General features: G+C 48.0%; 2 protein-coding genes across 2 annotated transcripts in view; one reads left to right on the top strand and one right to left on the bottom strand.

The window, feature by feature from the left end:
• Window positions 1-2,528: 2,528 nt before the first annotated feature.
• LOC122698332 (E3 ubiquitin-protein ligase RBX1-like) lies at window positions 2,529-2,953 on the bottom strand. Its single transcript, XM_043909211.1, has one exon. The coding sequence runs from the start codon at window positions 2,942-2,944 to the stop codon at window positions 2,618-2,620; it is 327 nt and encodes a 108-aa protein (XP_043765146.1). The 5' UTR covers window positions 2,945-2,953; the 3' UTR covers window positions 2,529-2,617.
• Window positions 2,954-17,795: 14,842 nt separating this feature from the next.
• The window catches only part of ASAP3 (ArfGAP with SH3 domain, ankyrin repeat and PH domain 3), a 47,439-nt gene continuing 42,494 nt past the window's right edge, over window positions 17,796-22,740 (top strand). Inside the window, 1 exon segment of the mRNA XM_043909209.1 lies at window positions 17,796-18,102. Coding sequence (XP_043765144.1) covers window positions 17,974-18,102 — 129 coding nt within the window. The 5' untranslated portion in view covers window positions 17,796-17,973.

The raw sequence follows: 22,740 nt of genomic DNA, 5'->3' as shown, positions 1-22,740 counted from the left end.
CTGAGTAATATTCCACTGTGTGTATATGTCACATCTTAAATCAATCATCTGTTGTTGGGCAATTGGGTTGTTTCCATGTCTTAACTATTGTATAGGGTGCTGCTAATAAACATTGAGGTGAATGTATCTCTTTGAATCAGGGTTTTCATCTTTTCCAGATATATACCCAGGAGTAGGGTTACTGGATCATACGGTAGCTCTAATTTTAGTTTTTTAAAGAACCTCCCCACTGTTCTCCATATCGGCTGCACCGTTACATTCTCACCAGCAGTGTAGGAAAGTTCTTTTTCCTCCACACTTTCTCCAGCATTTACTATTGGTAGACTTTTTGATGATGGCCATTCTGGCCAGTATGAGGTGATACTTCATTGTGGTTTTGATTTGCACTTCTCTGATAATTAGTGATATTGAGCATCTTTTCATGTGCCTATCGGTCATCTCTATATCTTCTTTGGAGAAATGTCTCTTTCGGTCTTCTGTTCATTTTTTAAAATTGGGTTGTTTGCTTTCTTGATATTGAGTTGTGTGAACTGTGGATGTACTTTTTGATATTAACCCCTTGTTGATCATACCTTTTGCAAATATCTTTAAAATATTTATTCATTTACTTGGGGCCATGTTGGATCTTTGTTGCTGTTGCCTGGGCTTTCTCTAGAAAGAGGATTCTGTTTCAGTGGCTTCTCTTGTTGCGGAGCCCAGGCTGCTACTAAAGCGCATGGGCTTCAGTAGTTGTAGTATGTGGTCTCGGTAGTTGCAGCTCACAGGCGCCAGAGCACAGGCTTAGTTGTGGTACATGGGCTTAGTTGCCCCATCTTCCACAACCAGGGACCGAACCAGTGTCCCCTGCATTGCAAGATGGATGTCTAACCCTTGGACCACCAGAGAAGCCCTCCTTTGCAAATATTTTCTCCCACTTCATAGGTTGTCTTTTTGATAGTTTCCTTTCCTGTTCAAAAGTTTTTAAGTTTAATTAGGTCCCATTTGGGGTTTCCTGAGTAGCTCAACTTGTAAGAATCCCCCTGCAATGCAGGAGATGCAGGTTTGATTGCTAGGTCAGGAAGATTCTCTGGAGGAGGAAACGTCAGCCCACCCACTCCAGTATTCTTACCAGGAAAATTCCATGGAAGCGGAGTCTGGTGGGGTATGGTACATCCTTAGAGTTGGCCATAATAGCACGCTGTTTTGATTACATGCTGTTTTGATGTAGCTTTGTGGTATAGTCTGACGTCTGGAAGGCTTATGCCTCCAGCTTTGTTCTCTTTCCTCAGGATTGTTTTGACAATTCTGGGTCTTTGTTGTTCCATATAAACTTTAGGGAAGTTTTTCTGTGAAAAATGTCATGAATATATTGATAGAGATTGCGTTAAATTTGTAGATTTCTCTGGGTAATATGACCATCTTATCAATATTAATTCTTCCAACCCAAGAGCATGGGATATCTTTCCATTTCTTTGAACCATCTTCCTTTATCATTGTTTTATAGTTTTCACAACTCCATGGGTTTTAATAGGCACTCATTCACTTGCTCATTCATTTTTTCTTCAGACCAGGGCTTTGCATTCTTTTTTTTTTTAACATAAATATTTTTATTCAAAGTAACTAGTTTTCAAAACAGAAGTTAGAAGAGTGGCACCGTTTTACATTTTTGCAAATCTCTTTTATATCTGACTTAGCAGAAGACAGCTGGATTCTCTGCTCTGCTTCTGCATTCAACATGTTGCTTTGGTTGAAGTAAAAAAAGAAAAATTGGCCTTGTACAGACATGCAGCCGGAAAAGGAACTTCGTGAACCTCCTGAAAGTGTTTCCATTACTCCCGCAAGTCCTCAGCACACACTTTTGAGAATCACTGCAGTAAATTAACCTGGCTATCAGTTAAAGACTATTTAAGAGACTGAAGTAGTGTTAGAACTGGCAGTTCCGTCCACGGCCGAGGCATTTTAAATGAATTACAAAGGGTGGCGGTGGGGAAGGGCAACCTGGATTCTCCCGTTAGCTCTAAATGACGCTGATTTCTGATCTGAGTTCACAGATTACTCCACTGCCAGCCAAGATGACACATTAAATTGTTTTCAAGTTCACTTTTCTAAACTAAAAAGAGAAAGCGACATGTCATACACAAAGTTAACACCTGTACAGCGTTCTCAGTTTATAAGGCCTCTTTCTGTGCCCACGTGATCCTCTTTAGTCCTTAGCAGCCACTTCACGGAGGAGGAAGAGCTCGGAGCAGAGAGGTCACTCTCCCAAGATCACCATCAGCAGCCAGGCTGTGGACCAAGCTTCCTCAAGACCAAGCGACGTACTTGCAGGACGATCCTGCTCTGGCTCTGATGAACAAACCTGTCACTTTCAGAAACTGGCCTTCCACCCTAGAAAGGCAGTGGAGGAGGCGGCCCTTTACTTGTGTTCACTTTTTGCACATACACAAGAGACAGCGTCTGTTCTAGAATCCAACTGGATTTTATTTGACACGGAATACAGTATGGCTGCTGGAGTAGCAAACTGAAAAGACAAAGCAGAAGAGACACGGTTCTATCTAATTTATAATTAAGTAACAGGAGGTCAAGTCATTCAATGGATAACAAAAACAGTTGAGCTTGATGGAAGAATTCTCTTTTTCTAGTGCCCATACTTTTGGAATTCCCACTCTCTGTTGTCCAACGGACACACCTGCCGTGTTTTGAGCCAGAGAGAGATGCAGTGGAAGTGAAAAGCATGGTTACAGACGCCCCACGCCACGGTGCACTCTTCAGAAGTAGCAGACACCTGGTTGGCTTGACCTTCTATGCAAAGATCCATAATGTGGTTCCTGCAGATGGCACAGTTATCAACCACAATATCCCAGGCCCAGAGGGCTATTGCATTCCACTTTTTCACCTCAAAGCGCTTCTTGCCCGCGCCGCTGTTGGTGCCGCTCGGGGTATCCACATCCATCGCTGCCGTCATTTTGGAAACACACCCTTTGCATTCTTAATGTGTAATTTTCAGGGAAACCCTCTGTGCTGAGTACTGTTATTAGCCCCACTTTTACATATGAGGTAACTGCAGCTCAGAAAGGTTAGATGTGCACACAGTTCCACAGTAAGTGACGGAGCCCAGGCTGCAGACCCCCAAGCATCCTTACTCTTAACCTCTAGTTAAACTGCACCTAAGTAATTTAATGATGTGTTTAAATGCTCCCATTAAGGAGACTACAGTGTTTTGGGAGCCTAGATGAACCCCATCTATGGAGGAAAGAACTCAGAGAGGTGGGGATGGACCTGAAGAGGACGTTTACCAAAACACAGCAAGCAGAAGGAAGCACTTCAGAAAAGGCCGGCGGTTCCATGGTCAGGGTAGAAAGAATAGAAGGTCCCAGTAAATGCCTATTCACCGGTCTCAGGCTCATGCCGGTGCTCGAGTGACCACAGAGGAGAGTGACCAGCAGGGTGCCCATTTGTCGGCCAGTGGCTGTGTTGACCCAATCAAGGCCACATGTCCTCCTGGTGCACGTGTGTGCAGATGTGTGTGTGTTTCTTCAAAGGAATCACAGATCACCAGGCAGGCCATTTTCCCACCATGGGGACCACCGCCCTCTGGTGGCCACTCTGCCAACAGCCGAAATTGGGAAAAGAACTCTCCCTATTGAGACCATTCAGGACCGGTTTCATCTCCCCAAAACATTATAGAATAGGTATTATTATGCCCCATGAGGCTCAGAGAGGTGAAGTGACTTGTCTGAGGTCACACAGCTAGACACGGTGGAAAGGGTGGTGTCTGGAATGAGGTAAGAGAGACAAAGGATGGGACTGGAATCCAGTCAACCAAACTCCAAGGCTTACGGTCTTAGCCGCCACACGCCCAGTCTCCTGACGGGCATGTGGGGCTTCCATTCTCACCATGGACATTTCCTTTGTGCGTACAATGTGCGTACCCTTTTCCCATGAAGAGCAGGGCTCATATCTGACAAATGTAAATTGGGAGAAGATGGCTTGCTCCAGGAGCAGCGTGAGGGGCATGGTGTCTGTGTGTGTGTGTGTGTCTGAAGGCCGTGTCCCAGTCACAGGGAGTCTTCTTCACGGAGTACATGCCCTGAGCCAAGTCAGAGGGCACCCAGCAGGCCCCTTGGTGGTGCTCAGGAAGCATTTGTTGGTTAAACAACCATGAACTTAGAACACAGTTGATCTGCAGTCCACTGTGACACTACACACGATTGTTATTGTACTGTGTGGTCATCGGGCATGGAAAGAAAACCCTCACCGGATCATTATGCCTACAAGATTCATCTTCCAGAAACAGTAGAGCAACTGCGGAAATTCAATGCACGGAGGAAACTAGAGGGTGCAGTACTAGCAGCTATGTCAAGTCACAAATTCAACTCACTCTATGGGGATCCCCCTGAAGAGTTGCCAGATTTCTCTGAAGACCCTACCTCCTCAGGAGCAGTGTCACAGGTGCTGGACAGCCTGGAAGAGATTCATGCACTTACAGACAGCAGTGAAAAGGACTTAGATTTTCTACACAGTGTTTTCCAGGATCAGCATCTTCACACACTACTAGATCTGTATGACAAAATTAACACGAAGTCTTCACTGCAAATCAGGAATCCTCCGAGCGATGCAGTACAGTGAGCCAAAGAGGTATTGGAAGAAATTTCATGTTACCCTGAGAATAGCGATGCAAAGGAACTAAAGCGTATTTTAACACAACCTCATTTCATGGCCTTACTTCAGACTCAACGATGTAGTGGCTCATGAAGTTTACAGTGATGAAGCGTTGAGGGTTACACCTCCTCCCACTTCTCCCTATTTAAATGGTGATTCTCCAGAAAGCGCAAATGGAGACATGGATATGGAGAACGTGACCAGAGTTCGCCTCGTCCAGTTCCAAAAGAATACAGATGAACCAATGTGAAGAAGATAAGACAGAGTCCTGCTACCCCCAGTCATCTCAAATTCAAGACCAGTTTTCACTGAGGGAGTTTGTTAAAAATACAGATCTGGGCTCTATTCCAGACTAATCCAAAGAGTGAAATTAAAAATCACTATTATCTAAAAAAATAAAAGAAAAAAAGAAAACCCTCACCAGTGTGAAAACGCTCACCAGCTTGAAGGTACTTAGCATTCCTTTGACCCAGACATATGCAACTTGGCTATTTTAGCTCTTCTCATTTTGCCAGCACATTTCATTAGGGTCCAAGTCAGTAGTTTTCCCTAAAACCAATTCACAAATTTTTATTGAACTCCCACTAGGAAGTAAACACACAGAAAAATGAAATTATAGAGGTAGAGTTCTAAGCCATCTATTCAGCACCATTAAGGTACATCACATTGTCCTAAGCTTGTGACTCCTTACATCAACCCAGTGGAGGGGGAAGAGAATCCTTTTAGAGATGAGAAAGGAGCTCAGAGAGGGCAAAGGATGTATTCAAAGTCATGTGGTGAGGGGAGGAGCTGAGACCAGAGCCCAAGACTAAGCTCATGCTATCACCTCAACTTCTGAGCCTAGGATCCTTGAAGTGTATCCCCATACCAGCAGCGTCAGGGTCACCTGGACACTTGTTAGAAATGCAGACTACCAGGTCCCACTGCAGATCTACTGAATCCAAAATCCTGGATATTGGGCCCCGCAGCCTGTATTGGTATTTTAACAAGCCCCCTCCACCCAGGTGATTCTGATACACACTCAAATGTGAAAACCCCAGACACTTGCTACAGCAGTCTGTGTGCTTCAGCTGCCCACAGTCAGATGGGGGCCAACCCAAACCTGGACACACACAAATAACTTCAGTCCAGACATTCTGTAATAGTGCTAGAGGAAGAAGAGTCATTCTTGGGGGTTCTGAAGAGGTTTCATGGAAAAGATGACATTTGAACTTGGCGATGATAAATGGAAGGACTTTAAAGATCATAAATGGAAGAAAAGGCCTTTCAGGTGGAGCACAGGCAAGGAGACCAGAGACAGCCTGTTCATAAATGGGATGGAGGCCAGCTGATGAAAGGCCCTGCCAGGCTGAGAGGGCTGGCCCCTTTCCTGGAGGCAGAGGGAGCCACGTAGGTTTTTGAGAACAGGTGCACTCATGGCTCAAAGTCCCAGGATGTCACTGCCCAACAACATTTTCTTTCTTAACTCTCGTAGGCACAGTAATGGCCTTCCAAAGATGTCCATGTCTTACTCCTCAGAGCCTATGAATATGTTATGTTACATAGCAAGCGGAAATTAAAATTGCAGATGGAATTAAGGTTGCCTATCAGCTGACCTTGGGATGGAGAGAGCATCCTGGATTATCTAGGTGGCCCCCGGTGGAATCACAAGAGTCCTTACAAGTGAAAGAGAAAGAAGAGTCAGTGTCAGAATCAATGAGAGATTTCAAGGTCCTAAGGCACTGGCTCTGAAGACGGAGGAAGGGGCCAAGACCAGGAATGCAGGCTGCCCCTAGAAGCTGGGAAGGAAGTGGGATTCTTTCCTAGAGCCTCCAGAAGGAACACAGTCCAGCCAACTTCTTGATTTTACCCCAGTAAAACACATTTCAGACTTCCGACATCTAGAGCTATGAGACAGACCTTCAAAAAAACTGCAAGGAGTTTTCTCTTCTTCAACCAAAGATGAATAAGAAGATCAATCACCATTTCCCGAGTGTTTACAGTGTTGCGTACTTTTTGAGGGCTTCTCAGGTGGCACTACTGGTAAAGAACCCACCTGCCAATGCAGGAGATGTAAGAGACATGGGTTCGATCCCTGGGTCGGGAAGATCCCCTGGAGAAGGGAATGGCTACCCACTCCAGTATTCTTGCCTGGAGAATCCCATGGATAGAGGAGCCTGGCGGGCTACAGTCCATGGGGTCACAAAGAATCGGACACGACTGAGTGACTTAGCACTTAGCACACACGTACTTTATGAGTGTGCTCTCCATTAATCCTCACAACAACCCCACGGACAGGCGCTATTCTCTCCATTTTCTATTTGGAAGACAGAGGCTTCCCCATCCTAATAAGGAGCACAGCCAGGATGGAAACCCAGGCCTGTCTCCAAAGGTTGTCTTCACCAGGCTTGAGAAAAGACTTTGTATGACAGTCTCTACTCCAAGTTGCTTGGATGGGCTTCAGCCAAAGGTGCTAGGGGCCCTTCCTGGCTGGAGCAGGGGCAGAGGGTTGGAGGACCCTGACTATTCTCCTCCTCTAATGAGGAAGTTGGTGAAGACAACTTGGACTTAGTCATCCACCCCGCTTGAGTCTGCTTTCATCTAGGCCGGGAGATAGAAACCCAGACACTGGTTCACAGCCACAGTCCCTGCGTTTGTCCCCGGGTCCTGTCACTTCTGGACTTGCAACCTTGGGTAAGTTTCTTACTGCTTCCTGTCTTACTTTCCCATTCTGTAAAATGGGGGTAAAACAGTACCTGCCTCTGACAGTGGGCTTCCCAGGTGACGCAGTGGTCAAGAATCTGCCCATCAATGCAGAAGACACAAGAGATGCAGGTTGATCCCTGGGTCGGGAAGATCCCCTGGCATAGGAAATGGCAACCTGCTTCAGTGTTCTGCCTGGAAAATTCCATAGACAGAGGAGCCTGGGAGGCTACAGTCCATGGTGTTGCACAGAGTTGGACACAGCTGAGCACACACACACACCTTTGAGAGCATTCTATGAGCTGTTGTATGTAATGGGCTTAGAAAAGTACCTACACTGAGTAAGTTGGATAACTGATACTATTTTCATTTTATTTCATATCCTTAAATATTGGAGAAGGGAATGGCAACCCACTCCAGTATTCTTGCCTGGAGAACCCCATGCACGGAGGAGCCTGGTGGGCTGCAGTCCATGGGGTCACAAAGAAACGGACACCACTAAGCAACTAACACCCTTAAATATATCCTGGGAAACCCACCCCACCTCAAGCCCCTTCTCTGAAACAAAGGTGGTGGCGGGCTGTGCCGATGGATTCACGGGGATACGCTTTCAGTATGAGTATTGTTTATGTGTTCACCAAATATCTCTTTAGGAGTTTTAAACCTCTTACAGGCTTGTGGACCCTCTGGGAATCTGATGACAGCAACAGATCTCTGTATATCTGATCAGGCCACACCTTTCTCTGAAAAGTGCCCCTGTAGGTGCCCTGTAGGCTCTGTTTGCATTCTGGGTGTGGGCAGTGCCCCTAGCTCACAGGCAGCCTGGCCCACTCTAGTGGACGCTCCCGGTTACTGCTCCCAGCCTTCCTGCTGTGCCCGGCTCCCCTCTAGGGGTCGCCAGTTCGTAGAATGTAATTCACAGTCAAGGGCTGTGTGACCAGCAGGCAGGGGCTATCCAACTCTCAAAGGAATTTTTTTTTTTTTTTTGCTGTGCTGGGTCTTCCTGTTGCACTTGGGCTTTCTCTAGTTGTGGCGAACAAGGGTATTCTTCTTTGCGGTGGGTGGGCTTCTCTTGTTGCAGAGCACCATCTCTAGGCGCAAGGGCTTCAGTAGTTGTGGATTAGTTGCTCTGCAACATGTGGACTCTTCCCAGACCAGGGATCAAACCTCTGTACCCAGCACTGGCAGGCAAATTCCTATCCACTGCACCACCAGGGAAGTCCTCAAAGGTATTTAAGAGTTGAAATTCTGAGATTAATCTCAGCTAGTGGCTTGAAGGAAGGAAATGCAAAGACCATTTGGCCCCAAAGGGTAGCTGCCTTTGGCTCTTGGGTACTCTCCAGTTCCTGAAGGACTTTTGTGTAGGGAATATCTTGCACAGCTTGAGGCCATGGGATCATACAGCTCTCGGTCTAACAAAGGGTGGGGGTGGGTCTTCACACACAGGGAGTGAGGAGGTTGCCAGGAAACAAAGTGAAACATGATGGAGAAGCTCAAGGACACCAAAGGGAAGGGCCCCAAGCCATCTCAAAACTTCAGGGTAGGCTTCCGAGGCAGTGGCTTCCGTGACATCTGAGTTATGAGAACGAAGAGGAAGTCGCCAGGCAGAGAAGCTGGAAGGGAAACGCAGGCAGAAGGAGCGGGCTATGCGTGAGCAGAGAGGTAGCCTCAGGAACTGGGCTGAGGTTGGCTTTCTTCTCCTGAGAGAAAGGACTGCAGAGGCAGATGGGGATAGATGGGGAAGGGGCAAAGGAGCGTGGGCTTGATCCTGAGAGGGAGGAGGAGCCCCTCTTTGCATCCTCTTCCCCTGGCATTCCTCATTTTCACTTCTTCTGGTCTCTGGTCATCTCGCCCCATAACATGAAACATGAATTCTCCATACCCTGAAGCTGAGCCTAGAACCTACTGCCAGAAAGTAGATTACAGATCATGGACGAAGCAGGGATTTTAACTTCAGATAAGCCTGGATTCTCAACCTGCCCCTGCCACTCACTAGTCATGTCACTTTTGGGCATCAGTAAAATGGGGGTAATAACACCTACTTGATTGAGTAGATGTTTATTGCATGCCTACATTCCCTGCAGACATTACTGCATGCCAGACATTCCCTGGTAGAGAATGTAGAGAATCTGCTGCAATGCAGGAGACCCAGGTTCAATCCCTGGGTCAGGAAGATTCCCTGGGGAAGGAAATGGCAACTCTCTTCAGTATTCTTGCCTGGAGAATCCCATGGACAGCGAATCCTGTGGGCTACAGTTCATGGGGTCGCAAAGAGTCAGACATGACTAAGCGACTAACACTTTCTTTCATGGCCCAGACGTGGGAATGGCCAATAACTAACACATATAGAGCTAAGACGTATACTATATGCCAGGAACTATTGCTAAATCCTGTGCATCCATTATCTCACTTAATCATTTGTATGACTCCATGAAGGGGACACCATTATCCCCTCATTTTGCAAACAAGGAAACTAGGATTCATAAAGATTAAGCTATTTATCCAAGGTTGATGGCAAGGTCAAGATTCAAATTCAGGCAGTCTGTCTTCAAAGCCTGGGCACATATCCTGGTTCCCCAGAAAGCCATAATCAGGACAAAGAAGCTCCTACTCTCACAGAACTTACATTCTAATGGAGAGAGCAAACAATAGACAAATTAGAAAAGATGCAATATTAAAAGGTGCTCAGTAGGAAAAAACAGAGCAGGATGTGATTGAGAGGTGGGAGAAAGGGAGGTGATTGCAGTTGTAAATGAGATGGTCAGGATAAGCATCATTAAGGTGGTGACAGTTGAGTTCAGACTTGAAAAAAAAATGAGGGAGTTGGCCATGTGGATATCCAAAGGAAGAGCATTCAAGGCAGGAAGAGCAGCCAGTGCAAAGGTCCAGAGGTAGGACTGTGCCTAGTGCATTCAAGGATCAAGGAAGTCCCTGGAGAAAACCATAATTCAAAAAGAGACATGTGGCCCAGTGTTCACTGCAGCACTATTTACAGCAACCAGGACATGGAAGCAACCTAAATGGCCATCAACAGGGGAATGGATAAAGAAGACGTAGTCCATATAGACAGTGGAATGTCACTCAGCCATAAAAAGGAATGAAATTGTGTCATCTGCAGAGACACAGATGGACCTAGAGACTGTCATACAGAGTGAAGTAAGTCAGAAAAAGAAAAATAAATATAACATATTAACGCAAACGTGTGGAATCTAGAAAAATGTACAGATTAACCTATTTGCAAAGCAGAAACAGGCACAAATGTAGAGACACGTATGGACACCAGGGGGAGGAAAAGGGCGTGAGATGAATTGGGAGACTGGGATTGTCATATACACACTACTAGGTATAAAATAGGTAACTAATGAGAACCTATGCATAGCACAGGAAACTCTACTCATTGCTCTGTGGTGACCAAATGGGAAGGAAATCCGAAAAAAGAAGGGATGTGTGTATACATATCTCTGATTCACTTTGCAGTATGGTAGAAACTTACACAACATTGTAAAGGAACTATACTCCAATAAAAGTTTAACATAAGGAGCAAGGCAGTCAATGTGGCTGGAGCAGAGGTGGGGAACTTGGGGAAGAGTGGATGAGCTCAGAGAGAGAGATTATACAGGAATCTCAGGCCATGCAAGGACTTGACTTTTAGTCTGGGTGAAATGAGAAGCCATTAGAGGGTTTTGAGGTGTGAAACTACATAATCTGACATGATATTTTGAAGGCTCACTTGCTGCTCTGTTGAGAACAACCCGTAGAGGAGCTAGGGTGGAAGCAGAGAGACCAATTCGAAGGCTTCCAAAGGAATGTGGGCAAGAGATGATGGTGGCCAGGATCAGGCTGATAGCAGTGAAGTGGTGAGGGGTGGTGGACTCTAGATCCATTTTGAGGAAGCGCCAATGGGTCTTCTGATGTGGAGGGAAAGGTTTGGGAAGGGAAATCAGGAGTTCACCTTCGGACACATTAAGTTCAAGATGCCCTAATAGATTTTCAGGTGGGAATGTCCAGGAGGTGGTTGGAGATGGCTTCTGGAGCTCAGGGTTCAGCCTGGAGCTCGGGTCCAGGCTGGAGTTGTAAGCTTGGGGATCATCGGAGAACAGTTTCAGTGGTCAGTGAGAACAAAAGTCTGATCAGAGGGAGCAGAATAGTAGCGCGCAGGAATGGCCTCCTTCCTGAACTCCTCTTCTGCCAGTGAGCTTGTTTCTCACCCTCCCCACTGCTCAGTCCCAGTGACATGCTGGATTCTCCTCTTGACAGATGGCAATTTGCCCATAACCCAAAATCAAGCACAGTAATCCAATGCGGCTGGTGCTCAGTTACTCCTAATTCTATACTACTGGTGGTATAGATAAAGAGATAAACAGAAGCTATCTTAGGAAGTTTTGTTTAAAAAGTTATGAAGCTAAGAGAGAGTTTTGCAGTAGGTACATCAAATGGTGGAATTTCTTACATTTTTCTCCTCCATATACATCCAATATAAATATAATCTTGGGCATGATATGATTGTTGTTGTTCAGTTGCTCTGTTGTTTCTGACTCTTGGTGACCTCGTGGATTGCAGCACACCAGGCTTCCCTGTCCTTCACTATCTCCCAGAGTTTGCACAAATTCATGTCCATTGAGTCGACGATGCCATCCAACCATTTCATCCTCTGCTGCCCCCCTCTCTTCTTGCCCTCAGTCTTTCCCAATATCAGGGTCTTTTCCAGCAAGTTGTCTCTTTGAAACAGGTGGCGAAAGTATTGGAGCTTCAGCTTCAGCATCAATCCTTCCAATGAATATTCAGGGTTGATTTCCTTTAGGATTGATTAGTTTGATCTCCTTGCTGTCCAAGGGACTCTCAAAAGTCTCCTCCAACATCGCAGTTCGAAAGCATGATATGATAGCAAACATCTAAAGATTACCCCAAACCTAGAAACTTAGGGAAAATTTCAATATAATTGAATTGCTCACATAATATTTAAATAAAAACAAAGCATTATTTTATTGAAAAGAAAAATATCAGAAGAAAGGAATTGGATACTTACTGTGAATATAGTGGTGACTTTTCAATGACTTCGGTTGCAAGGAGGAACAGAGAAATGGGGCAGTGTCTACAGGGAGAAGTTAGAATCCGAGAGGAACTGTTTTCTTACGGGAGGTATTGCAGCATGTGTCCACGCTGATGGGAACGGACTTTTCTGTACTTTCTTCCCTGTCTTTGCTCATTCTGTCCCAACTCCTTCAAATCCTTCAGGGCTAAGGTCAGGTGCCCTTCTTCTCTGAAACCTCCCCAGCTTCCCTGAACCAGACACCAAATGACTCTTCCCTTCCCCATTCCTAATTCCCATAACATCTCATTAAGGGCATTTTTAAGTACAAGTTCCCTGAGAATAGCTCCATATCTTGCCCATCTTTGTATCCAGACCCTTCCCACTCCTCATTTTCCACTCAGGAGTACACCTAGAACTGCTTGGTAAATGTTTATTGAGTGAACGAGTGAATTCAAGGGAGTTGAATTTACACAGGCTGGTCTGGGGACCTAGAAACAGCGATTTTATAAGTAGTGTGTCTCAAACTCTTCTCTTGAAATGGGCTTAGTAAAGTGAATGTTTATGTAGGGTGGTCTGGGGAAATAACTGAAAGCAACTGGAAATTTCCTTGAAGGCACATGTTTCCTTTGAAAATTCCTGAAACGTTCCCTGGCAGTCCAGTGGTTGGGACGGTGTTTTCACTGCTGGGGCCCACATTCAATCCCTGGTCAGGGAACTAAGATCCCACATGCAGTGCAGTGTGGCCAAAACAAAACAAAATTTTTAACCTACCCTGATATTGCCCTGGGTTTATTTTATTTCCAAATAATACTGCAATTTATTTATTATTTATTATTCATTTTCTCCCAGAAGTCTTGAAATAGAACTTGTACTTCAGAAAGTGACCCACCCTCAAAGGACGTGTCTCTTGGTTTGAGTATCTGCTACAGGATTTGACACTGAAGAGGTTGCTTTACAAAATAGTGAGGAATTTGTTAGCCCGCAAGGTATTTTGACCATATTCTGCCTCTGGTGGATGTCATGTTTTAATTATAGGAGAGACTATATGGAACTTGTATATCTACTTAATTTATAAAAGGCAATATTTTCTAGTTAGGTAGCATAGTTTGGTGATAATAATAAAACTAAAGCAAAAGTTCTGGAGTCATGCAGACCTGGGTTGCAGTCTTGGTTACATTATTCATTCATTCTGAGAGTGAAGTTGCTCAGTCATGTTCGCCTTTTTGCAATCCCATGGACTGTAGCCTACCAGGCTCCTCTGTCTATGGAATTTTCCAGGCAAGAGTACTGGAGTGGGGTTGCCAATTCCTTCTCCAGGGGATCTTCCCAATCCAGGGATCGAACCCAGTTCTCCCACATTGCAGGCAGACACTTTACCCTCTGAGCCACCAGGGAAGCCAAAATAAGTGGGTCATTCATTCTGACTTTTCACAAATTAACAACCCCTCTAAGCCTTGGTTTTTTCCATCTCTAACACAGAGACAGGAAGAATAATGTTCCCCACCTCCTTGGGTTGTTGTAGGTATTGAGTGAGGTATTGCTTGTATAGCCCTTGGCTCTGTCACTAGTACATAGTAGAAAGTAGAAAGTGAATTCACTCAGTTGTATCCAACTCTTTGTGACCCCATGGACTGTAGCTTGCCAGGCTCCTCCATCCATGGGATTTTCCAGTGGGTTGCCATTTCCTTCTCCAGGGGATCTTCCTGACCCAGGGATCGAACCCAGGTCTCCCGCACTGCAGGCAGACTCTTTACCATCTGAGCCACCAGGGAAACCAGAGCACATAGTAAGTGCTCAAAAGATAAGTGGGCCGGAGACCCAGACCAGCAAATAGATGACTACAGTGGGTTGCCATTTCCTTCTGCAGGGGATCTTCCTGACCCAGGAATCAAACCTGGGTCTCCTACATTGCAGGCAGCTTTACTGACTGAGCTATGAGGGAAGCCCCAGTACATAGTAAGTGTTCAATAAATAAGTGGGCCAGAGACCCAGACCAGCAAATAGGTGACTACAGCCTTCAGTGAGAAGTGCTGGGGCAGAGGGTACTGAGTCCAGTGGGAGTCCCAGGAAAAACATTAGGGAAGACTTCCTGGAGGAATTGACATCTTATCCGAGCAGCTGAAAGGAGGTTGGGGTATGTTATGGGAAGAATAATGAGAGAGCTGGGTTTCCCTGGTGGCTCAGATGGTCAAGTGTCTGCCTGCAGTGCAGGAGACCCTGGTTCAACTCCTGGGTCAGGAAGATCCCCTGCAGAAGGAAATGGCAACCCAGTATTCTTGCCTGGAAAATCCCATGGATGTAGGAGCCTGGCAGGCTACAGTCCATGGGGTCGCAAAGAGTCGGACACGACTGAGCGGCATCACTTTCTGCTGTCTTTTCTTTTCAGTTAATGGCAGGCAAGGAGAGATGAGAGGTAAGGATGTAAATGGCAGGAGCAAGAGATCATATAGGACTAGACAGCCATGAAGAAGTTTGTCTTTCACGCAGAGAGCAATGGGGGTCACTGGAGAATTCTAAGGAGGGGAGCAGCTGACCAGATATGCAAGACTGGGGGCAGAGAAACTGGTGAGGAGATGAGAGGTGGTGTGATCTGAACTAGGGTTGGCCAGGAGATGGAGAAGGTGACCAGGTTTGTGAGACATTTAGGAAGTAGTGATAATGATTGAGTGGAGGCTGCTGGAAGGAGATGGGCAGTATGATTTCCAGGGGGCACAGTGGTACCTTCCACCAAGACAGGGAGAGAAGGAGTGAGGTACAAGAAGGCCAGTTCAGTTTTGGATACGTAGACTGTCTGTGAGATAGTCACATGAAACCATCCCATAAATGGTTATATACATGGATCTTAAACCAGAGAAAGTTCCAGGCTGGAGAAAGAGTCTTGCAAGATGTGATAGGCTCAGTAATGGCCCCCAAAGATACCCAGGTCCTAATCCTTGGAACCTGTTATTGTCTATGGCAAAAGGAATTTTGCAGCTGTGATTAATTTAAGGATTTTGAGAAGGGGAGGTTATCCTAGATCATCTGGGTGGGCCAAAAATGTAATCATAAACATGCTTATAAGATGGAGATCAAGGGAAATTTGACCACAGAAAAGAAGGTAATATGACACAGAAGCAAGATGGCCTTTAAGATGTGAACTTTGCCACAGGCCAAAGAATGCAAGAAATGTAGTTCTAGAAGCAGGAGAAGGTGAGGAAACAGATTCTCCTCTAGAGCCTTTGGAGGGAGTGTGGCCCCGCTGATACCTTGGTTTCAGTCCAATAAACTTCAGACTTCTGACCTTCAGGACTGCTGCTGCTGCTGCTAAGTCACTTCAGTCGTGTCCAACTCTGTGATCCCATAGATGGCAGCCCACCAGGCTCCCCCGTCCCTGGGATTCTCCAGGCAAGAACACTGGAGTGGGTTGTCATTTCCTTCTCCAGTGCGTGAAAGTGAAAAGTGAAAGTGAAGTCACTCAGTCGTGTCTGACTCTTAGCGACCCCATGGACCGCAGACTACCAGGCTCCTTCATCCATGGGATTTTCCAGGCAAGAGTACTGGAGTGTGGTGCCTTTGCCTTCTCCAGACCTTCAGGACTATAAGAGAATAAATAGGTGTTGTTTTAAGCCACCAAATTTGTAGTAATTTGTTACAGAGGAAATGAATATAGAAGACATCAACATTAATGGTGTTAGGAGAGCTGTTGGGGTTGCATAAAGGTGTCCAGGAAGCCTGGGTAGAGTGAGAAGAGCAAGGGGTCCAGCCTTTAAGATACACCCAGAGGGACTTCCCTGGTGGCCCAGTGGATGGGGACCTGCCTGCCAGTGCAGGGGACATAGGTTTGGTCCCTGGTCCAGAAGGACTCCATGCACCATGGAGCAACGAAGCTCATGTACCACAGCTACTGGGCCCATGTGCTGCAACTACTGGCTGGCTATATAATCCCCTCAAAAAAGCAGTGGGGTGAAATACCACTGGGTCATTTCAAAGGGGGGAAAATTCAAGCTTAGAGAAGCAAGCAGTTTACTCAGCTATATACAACTTGGTCCACAGCAGCGCCAGAATGGGAACTGAGATCTATCTGACTCCAAAGCCAATGTTCTCCAGCGCAGTGCTTCCTGATATCTTCTAGAGGACCTCATGCTCCAGAACTAAACCTAAGTGGATTTTTATCCTGAACACCATCCCTCATCCACCCAAATATATACGTCCTTTCCCAAGAAGCAGAGGTTAGTGGGTGTGAAGGAGTGGCAGTCTTTAGCCTGGTCGGGATGGTGAATCAGTGAAAGGCAGGAGCCTGAGCCCAGAAAGAATGAAGTTGTGGGTGAGAGGGCGGGGTAAGGGGTGATGGGGAACCAGTTCCTGAGCGCCTATTGGATACACGCACGTGTGAGGTTCCCTCCTCCCCAAATCACAACCAAGTGGAATTAGACTTCCCATTCTGCAGAGAACGAAACTGAGGTTCCAAGAAGGGACGTACTTTTCCTTAAATCACAGCTAGCTAGGTCACCATGACACACAGACCCCGGAGGCACGGTCCACGGTTAGGGACGGAGCCAAGGGGCGGGTGTGGGCCGTCCTGGCAGAGCAGAGGCACGGAGCCTGGTGTGCCGGGCAAGGGAAGGGTGGGGCGATCCGGGGCGCAGGCAGGGCATTGAGAGTCCTCCGATCCCGGGCTCGAGAGGGAGATGACGGACAGGGTGGGGATAAGGCTGAAGGGGTGAGATCGTGAGGGCTGGGAACCAATGGACAGGAGAGGAAGACACAGGGCCCATGGAGGGGTGCGGAGATGGGGCCCCGGGGCTTTGGGAGGGAGGGTAAGTTCAGAGGCCCGGGAGCCCGACAAAGGGGCGGAGCCCTAGACGCGCCGAGAGCGAGGCCGGACGGAGGAGCTTGAAGGGAGGCCGAAGGACCCCGCAGAGAGGCAAGGAGAGGGGACGCGGAGCCCTCTGAAGGGCCAAGGGCGGGGACGTGAGCCAGCGGCAGCGTTCTTAGGAGCAGGGAAGCCGGGGGCGGGGCCGATGGGCCGGGGGCGGGGCAGCGAGCCAGGGGCGGGGTTCTCAGGAGCCGGAAGGCCAGGGGGCGTGATCGATGGACCCGGGGCGGGGCAGTGAGCCAGGAGCTAAACTCTCGGGAGCCGGGAGGCCAGAGGGCGGGGCCGATGGGCAGGGGGCGGGGCAGTGAGCCCTGCGCTGAGCTCTCGGGAGCCGGGAGGCCAGGGGGCGGGGCCGATGGGCTTGGGGCGGGGCAGCGAGTTAGGGGTGGAGTTCTTAGGAGCCGGGAGGCCAGGGGCGGGGCCGATGGTCCGAGGGCGGGGCAGTGAACCAGGGGCGGGGTTCTCAGGAGCCGGGAGGCCAGGGGCGGGGCCGAGGAGCCTGGCGAGGGTAGCGGCCGGGCAGTCCCGGCTAAGGTGCGGAGAGAGGCTGGAAGGCCGTGGGCGGGGCTGAGAAGCGGGCGGGGTGGGAAAGGTCGGGGCTCCCGGGACGCGAAGGGGAACGCTGCTGTGCCGGGCGAAGGGGGCGGGGCGCGCCGAGTCCCGGACGGCACTCGCGGCTGGAGGAGAGGCCGGCCCCGCGCAGTGCAGCAAGCGCCCCCGGGCCCCATTCCGGCAGCCCCGGCGCCCACACCTCGCGCCCGCCATGCCCGAGCAGCTCAGCGTCGCCGAGTTCCTGGCCGTCACGGCAGAGGACCTCAGCTCCCCGGCGGGTGCTGCCGCCTTCGCTGCCAAGATGCCCCGGTGCCGGGGTGCAGCCCTGGCGCGGGAGGAGGTGAGAGGGGGGCCAAGATGGGAGGGGTCTGGGGTCGCTACAGCGCCTCTTTCCTTGACCTTCACAGACGTGACCCGAGCAGTGATGGTCCTTACCGCGCCCCAGAAACCTGCCCCTTCCCTAAATCTTTGAGAACCGAGTGCATCACTACCATCTGCGTCCTCCCCGTCGAGTGCCTGGGGCGGGGGGCGGTGGGCGAGGAACCATTTGGGGGGCCTCGCAGTCACCTCGACGACAGACTTCCCAGGTCAAGGGACGTACCCCCAATGTTCTGGATAACCTGCCGCCCGGTCGTTTGCGGATTTGCTGAGCGCCTCACTGCATCTGTTTGGGTTTTCATCTTTGGAGCCCCACGAGTTCGTCTCCTAAGTCACTCCCTTTCTGGGAAGCCGACCTACCCGCCACAGTCCTGAACGAAACTTCTCGCTGGGAACAGGGAGGCCCCCCCTCCCCCAGACTGCTGGTTCTGAGATTTGGCTGGTGTTGTGGAATGAATGCGGAGGAGAAGGCGCCAGGAGCCGGGGTTCACCTTGGCCAGGCTGTTCAGGAGTTTACAGTCTCCTCTCCCCTCCCCTCTCCTCTTTGTCTTTTCCAGCACTGCCGTCCCAGGCCTTTTCTTTGGCCTTCGCAGGCTGCCCCACCCCATTCCCCTGCTCAGAGGAGTTCGTTCCTTTTCTCCAGACCCACCGCACTTTCCTGGGCCTCCTCTGCCGGAATATTCTAGGGCAAACACCCTGAGGCTTTGGGCCAAAGGAGAATAATGTGTTTTTGCAGCTCCCTTTCAGAAGATGCCCAGAATTTAGGTGGCGATTTGGACCTCAGAAGTAAGTGGCTCTCACCTTCCGTCCTTCACCCTGAGAATATTGAGCACCTACTGTGTGGCAGATACAATGATTGTAGTTCCTTATACTCTGGGCCAATGTCTTGGGGAATCTCTCCTCCTCCTCCTCTCCCCTGCAGTCTGAACCCCAATCCTAGAGTAGTGATGATAGAGGACTGTGGAAAGATCATCCTCTTTGGGGGAGGCGGTGGACCTGTGTTCAAATTCTGGCTCTGGAGTTTGCCAGCTGTGTGCGCTTGGGCACGTGACCTGATCTGTTTGTGTCCCCACTTTTGGCATCTGTAAAATGGAGATAATAATGTTTGCCTCACAGGACTATGGTATTATATGAGGCCACGTAGGTAACGCATGCATTTTGATTAATGGAATGATTATAGGGTTAATTGACAGACCTCTTTAGACGGGGCTGGGTCTCTTTTTGTCCTCATGTCTCTCATAGTTCAGTTCAGTTCAGTCGTTCAGTCGTGTCTGACTCTTTGCAACCCCATGGACTGCAGCTGGCCAGGCTTCCCTGTCCATCACCAACTCTCAGAGCTTACTCAAACTCATGTCCATTGAGTTGGTGATGCCGTCCGACCATCTCATCCTCTGTCGTCCCCAGCCTAGCCTAATGCTTTGCATATAGTGAGGGAGGGGCAGTACCTATTTGAAGCAGCGATGACCTTTTGCTTCTTTCCTTGAGCCGAACCAGTAGCTTGGAACCTACCACCAGTGAATGTAGGATGTATTTTCCTGGAGGCTCACAGGGAAACTGCCCAGAACCTCCTCCTGAGGAGAGAGAGCCTCCAGAGGATTGTCTTCATTTTGTGACCTGGAAGAGGTCAGTGTGATCAGCATCCTTAGGGCGTTCACAGTTCATACTCCTCTTAGGGTTGTTCGTTAAAATGTTAAATCAGAGCAGGAGCTGGAGAAAGGGCTGTACTATGAACCTTTCTCCAGGGACAGAAATGCCCATTTATGCCCGTGCATCTGGCCTTGCCCGGCTCCGTGTGGGTAAGCCCTTGTGTGTGCCTGGGGGAGGGAGTCCTCAGAATGGATCTGGAGGCCACCGCAGGCTGCTATAAGGACTCTGTCTTGGCTCCAGTGTAGGCCTGACCAAACCCAAATCTTTGCCTTTGAGACTTTAGTTTGGTGCATGCAACGGTTCATTTTTGCGACAGAAAGGTTTCCGACACCCAAATCCAGCTTTTTTCTTCAGCGTGTCAGTGCCTCAAAAGTTAGACTCTGACCTTTGGACTTTGCTGAGGTTTCCTGTTTGGCTTTGCGTTTGTGTTTATATTTACATGCAGTTTGATGCTGGCATTCCCCCAGTCTCAGTTCTGGGCATGACTGACCCCCAGGCTTGAAGCTCCATTTGGCCGAATCAAAATTTGACTGATTCTCAAAGCAAGTCCTCCAGCTGGTTTCCTGGGAGTAACTAAGGGCTCTGCCCTGGGACTTGCAGTCTTTTTTTTTGCTGTCCTGCTAAGAATGGTCCTGGGTAGGTTACAGGAAACAAGAATATCAATACTGAGAAGCGCTTGAAGGTTGAGATCACCTAGGAACTCCCATTTAAGATGGGGAGGGGACACATGTATACCTATGGCTGATTCTTGTCAATATTTGACAGAAAACAACAAAATTCTGTAAAGCAATTATCCTTCGATTAAAGAATAAATAAATTAAGATAAAAAAATAATAAATCTGAAAAAAAAAGATGGGGAAACTGATATCCAGAGAGTCCTATAGACTTGTCTAAGCACCCACAGCTGGGGAGTGGAAGAATCAGCATTTCCACCCAAATGTTCTAACCCTGGGTCCTATTCGCTTTCCTTCTAAAGTCCCTATGTAATTTCTCTGAACCTCAGTTGTTTACCCTTAAGATGGGTCTAATAATCCTTCCTTGCTTACCTCTCTGAGTTGGTAAAGGTTTTTGTTTTTAATTTAAAACTGTTCAAATATAAGGGAGAAGACAGATAATCATTCTATCAACCACCTTCTTCCTGTCCTGGGCCATTGTTACATTGATATTCACAGTAACACAGGGAAAAATGGACCCAGGGAGATGAAGGCAGCTGCCTTGTGTCACATAGTGGATCTGTCTGGCTTTAAGGCTTGTTCTGTGTCAGTTCCCCATGCTATTTCTCTGCTAGGCACCGAGAACATAAAGATGCTACTCAGGTTTGCTGACTGGTAAGTGGAGTCCCAGGAGTCTATCCAGAGTACACAGAGAAAGATCTGATTAGTGCCATAAGAGACCAGTGGAGCAGGGTGGGGAGAGAGACTGATGTAGTCAGGGAGAGCTTCCTGGAGGAGGTGACACTTCCAGATGAGTTTTCAAGGATGGAAGAACTCCACCAAGTGGACAGGACAAGTGACTGAATATGGAGACAGATGGGAAGAAAGCATATTCAGGAACCAGGTAAGCCACTATGACTTGCAGTAAGCCACGAAGCCTCACTGTGACAATGCTGAGACTTTCTGCTATGTCGTGTGTCTTAAACTACCAGTGAACTTACAGTGGGTCTTGGATGAATCAGTCCCCCGCAAATACACTTGTGTTTTGAATATGTTTTTGGAAATTTAATGAAGTTTTCATTGAACAAAAGACATACTGATTTTTAATTAAAAAATTTAAAGACAACAGAAAAGGCTACAGTCGCCTCTGACCATGTCTCATGATTCCTGTCCTCTCCCCAGAGGTAACTGCTATGTAAATGTGCATGCTTCCCATATCTGTCCTCAGAGAAAATGTCTTCTCAGTAAAGGGGTGGTGAAGAGGGATGTTCACCTAAATCAGTATCATGTCTTATAATGCATACTTTTAAGTTTCCTTGGAGTCAAACTCATCTTTTCCTTTGTAACTTTAGCGTTTTTGAATCTTATTTTAGAAAGGATTTCATTCTTAATTCTCAGTATTCTTGTGAATTCTACATTCTGCTTCATCATGTGTCGATACTCGTTTTACCCAAATAATAACATTTTTGTCTTTAAAAAAATGGTAAAAATTATGTAATCTTAGAGATTTTTTGTTGTTTGCAAGAAACAGAAACACTCTCAAGTTTATGTTGAAGGGAAACTTGTTTTAAGGAATTAGAGGTGCCTGTGGTACTGAGGAGCAGTAGACCTCACCCGGGCTTCCCCAAGGCCCCACTTGAGGCTGAAAAGTCGTCAGGAACAAAAGCAGCTGCTTCGTCATCCCCAGTGTCTCTTGCCTCTGCTTCTTTCTGCACCTCTGAGCAATGCTTTTGCTCACTCGTCATCACCCGGGCCCCCAAGGGTATCACACAGTCTTCTGGGAGGCCAGGCATCTTTAGCCCCCACCTTCACGTGACCTCACTGGTCCAGCTTCTAAACGCAACCAAGCCAGTCTTGTGTCCCACTTCCAAGTTCCTGTAATTTGGTGGCCCAGCCCACCAACCTTCTGGACTGGTTCCGGAAGCTGGGTCTCCGCCCCTGGTTTCATCAGCAGAGGTCATGAAGGGATAGACTTGGGCAGGGAAACACAGCCCCAGAGGCCTGCACTGTGGGAGCAGACACTTCTCAGAGGAGAGGAGCAGGCCCTGGAGAGTCCCCACCCACACCCCTACTGGTCCATGGCAATCCGTCTGGCACAATCTAGGCTCACCCTGTTTTGTGCCTCTGGTTATCCAGGTGAAGAGGAACCCCAGTTTGGAAAACTCAGTGGTAGTGCAAGTAAAAAGACTGAGAGCTGAGGGGTGCAGCATGACTTGGAGGGTCTTGAGCGTCACTTAGGCCTTTGGGCTTTTTGCTGGACAGTAGAGACAAGTGGGCCAATCATGTCTAAGGATCGGATG

This window comes from Cervus elaphus, chromosome 8 (assembly GCF_910594005.1).
Source record: "Cervus elaphus chromosome 8, mCerEla1.1, whole genome shotgun sequence".
Classification (NCBI taxonomy): Eukaryota; Metazoa; Chordata; class Mammalia; order Artiodactyla; family Cervidae; genus Cervus; species Cervus elaphus.
Note: the sequence above shows the minus strand (reverse complement) of the source record. Positions and strands in the feature narration are given on the sequence as shown.

Bases quoted from the DNA above. Each gene is read 5' to 3' on its own strand.
- LOC122698332 (XM_043909211.1), bottom strand. From the start codon at position 2,944: ATGACGGCAGCGATGGATGTGGATACCCCGAGCGGCACCAACAGCGGC.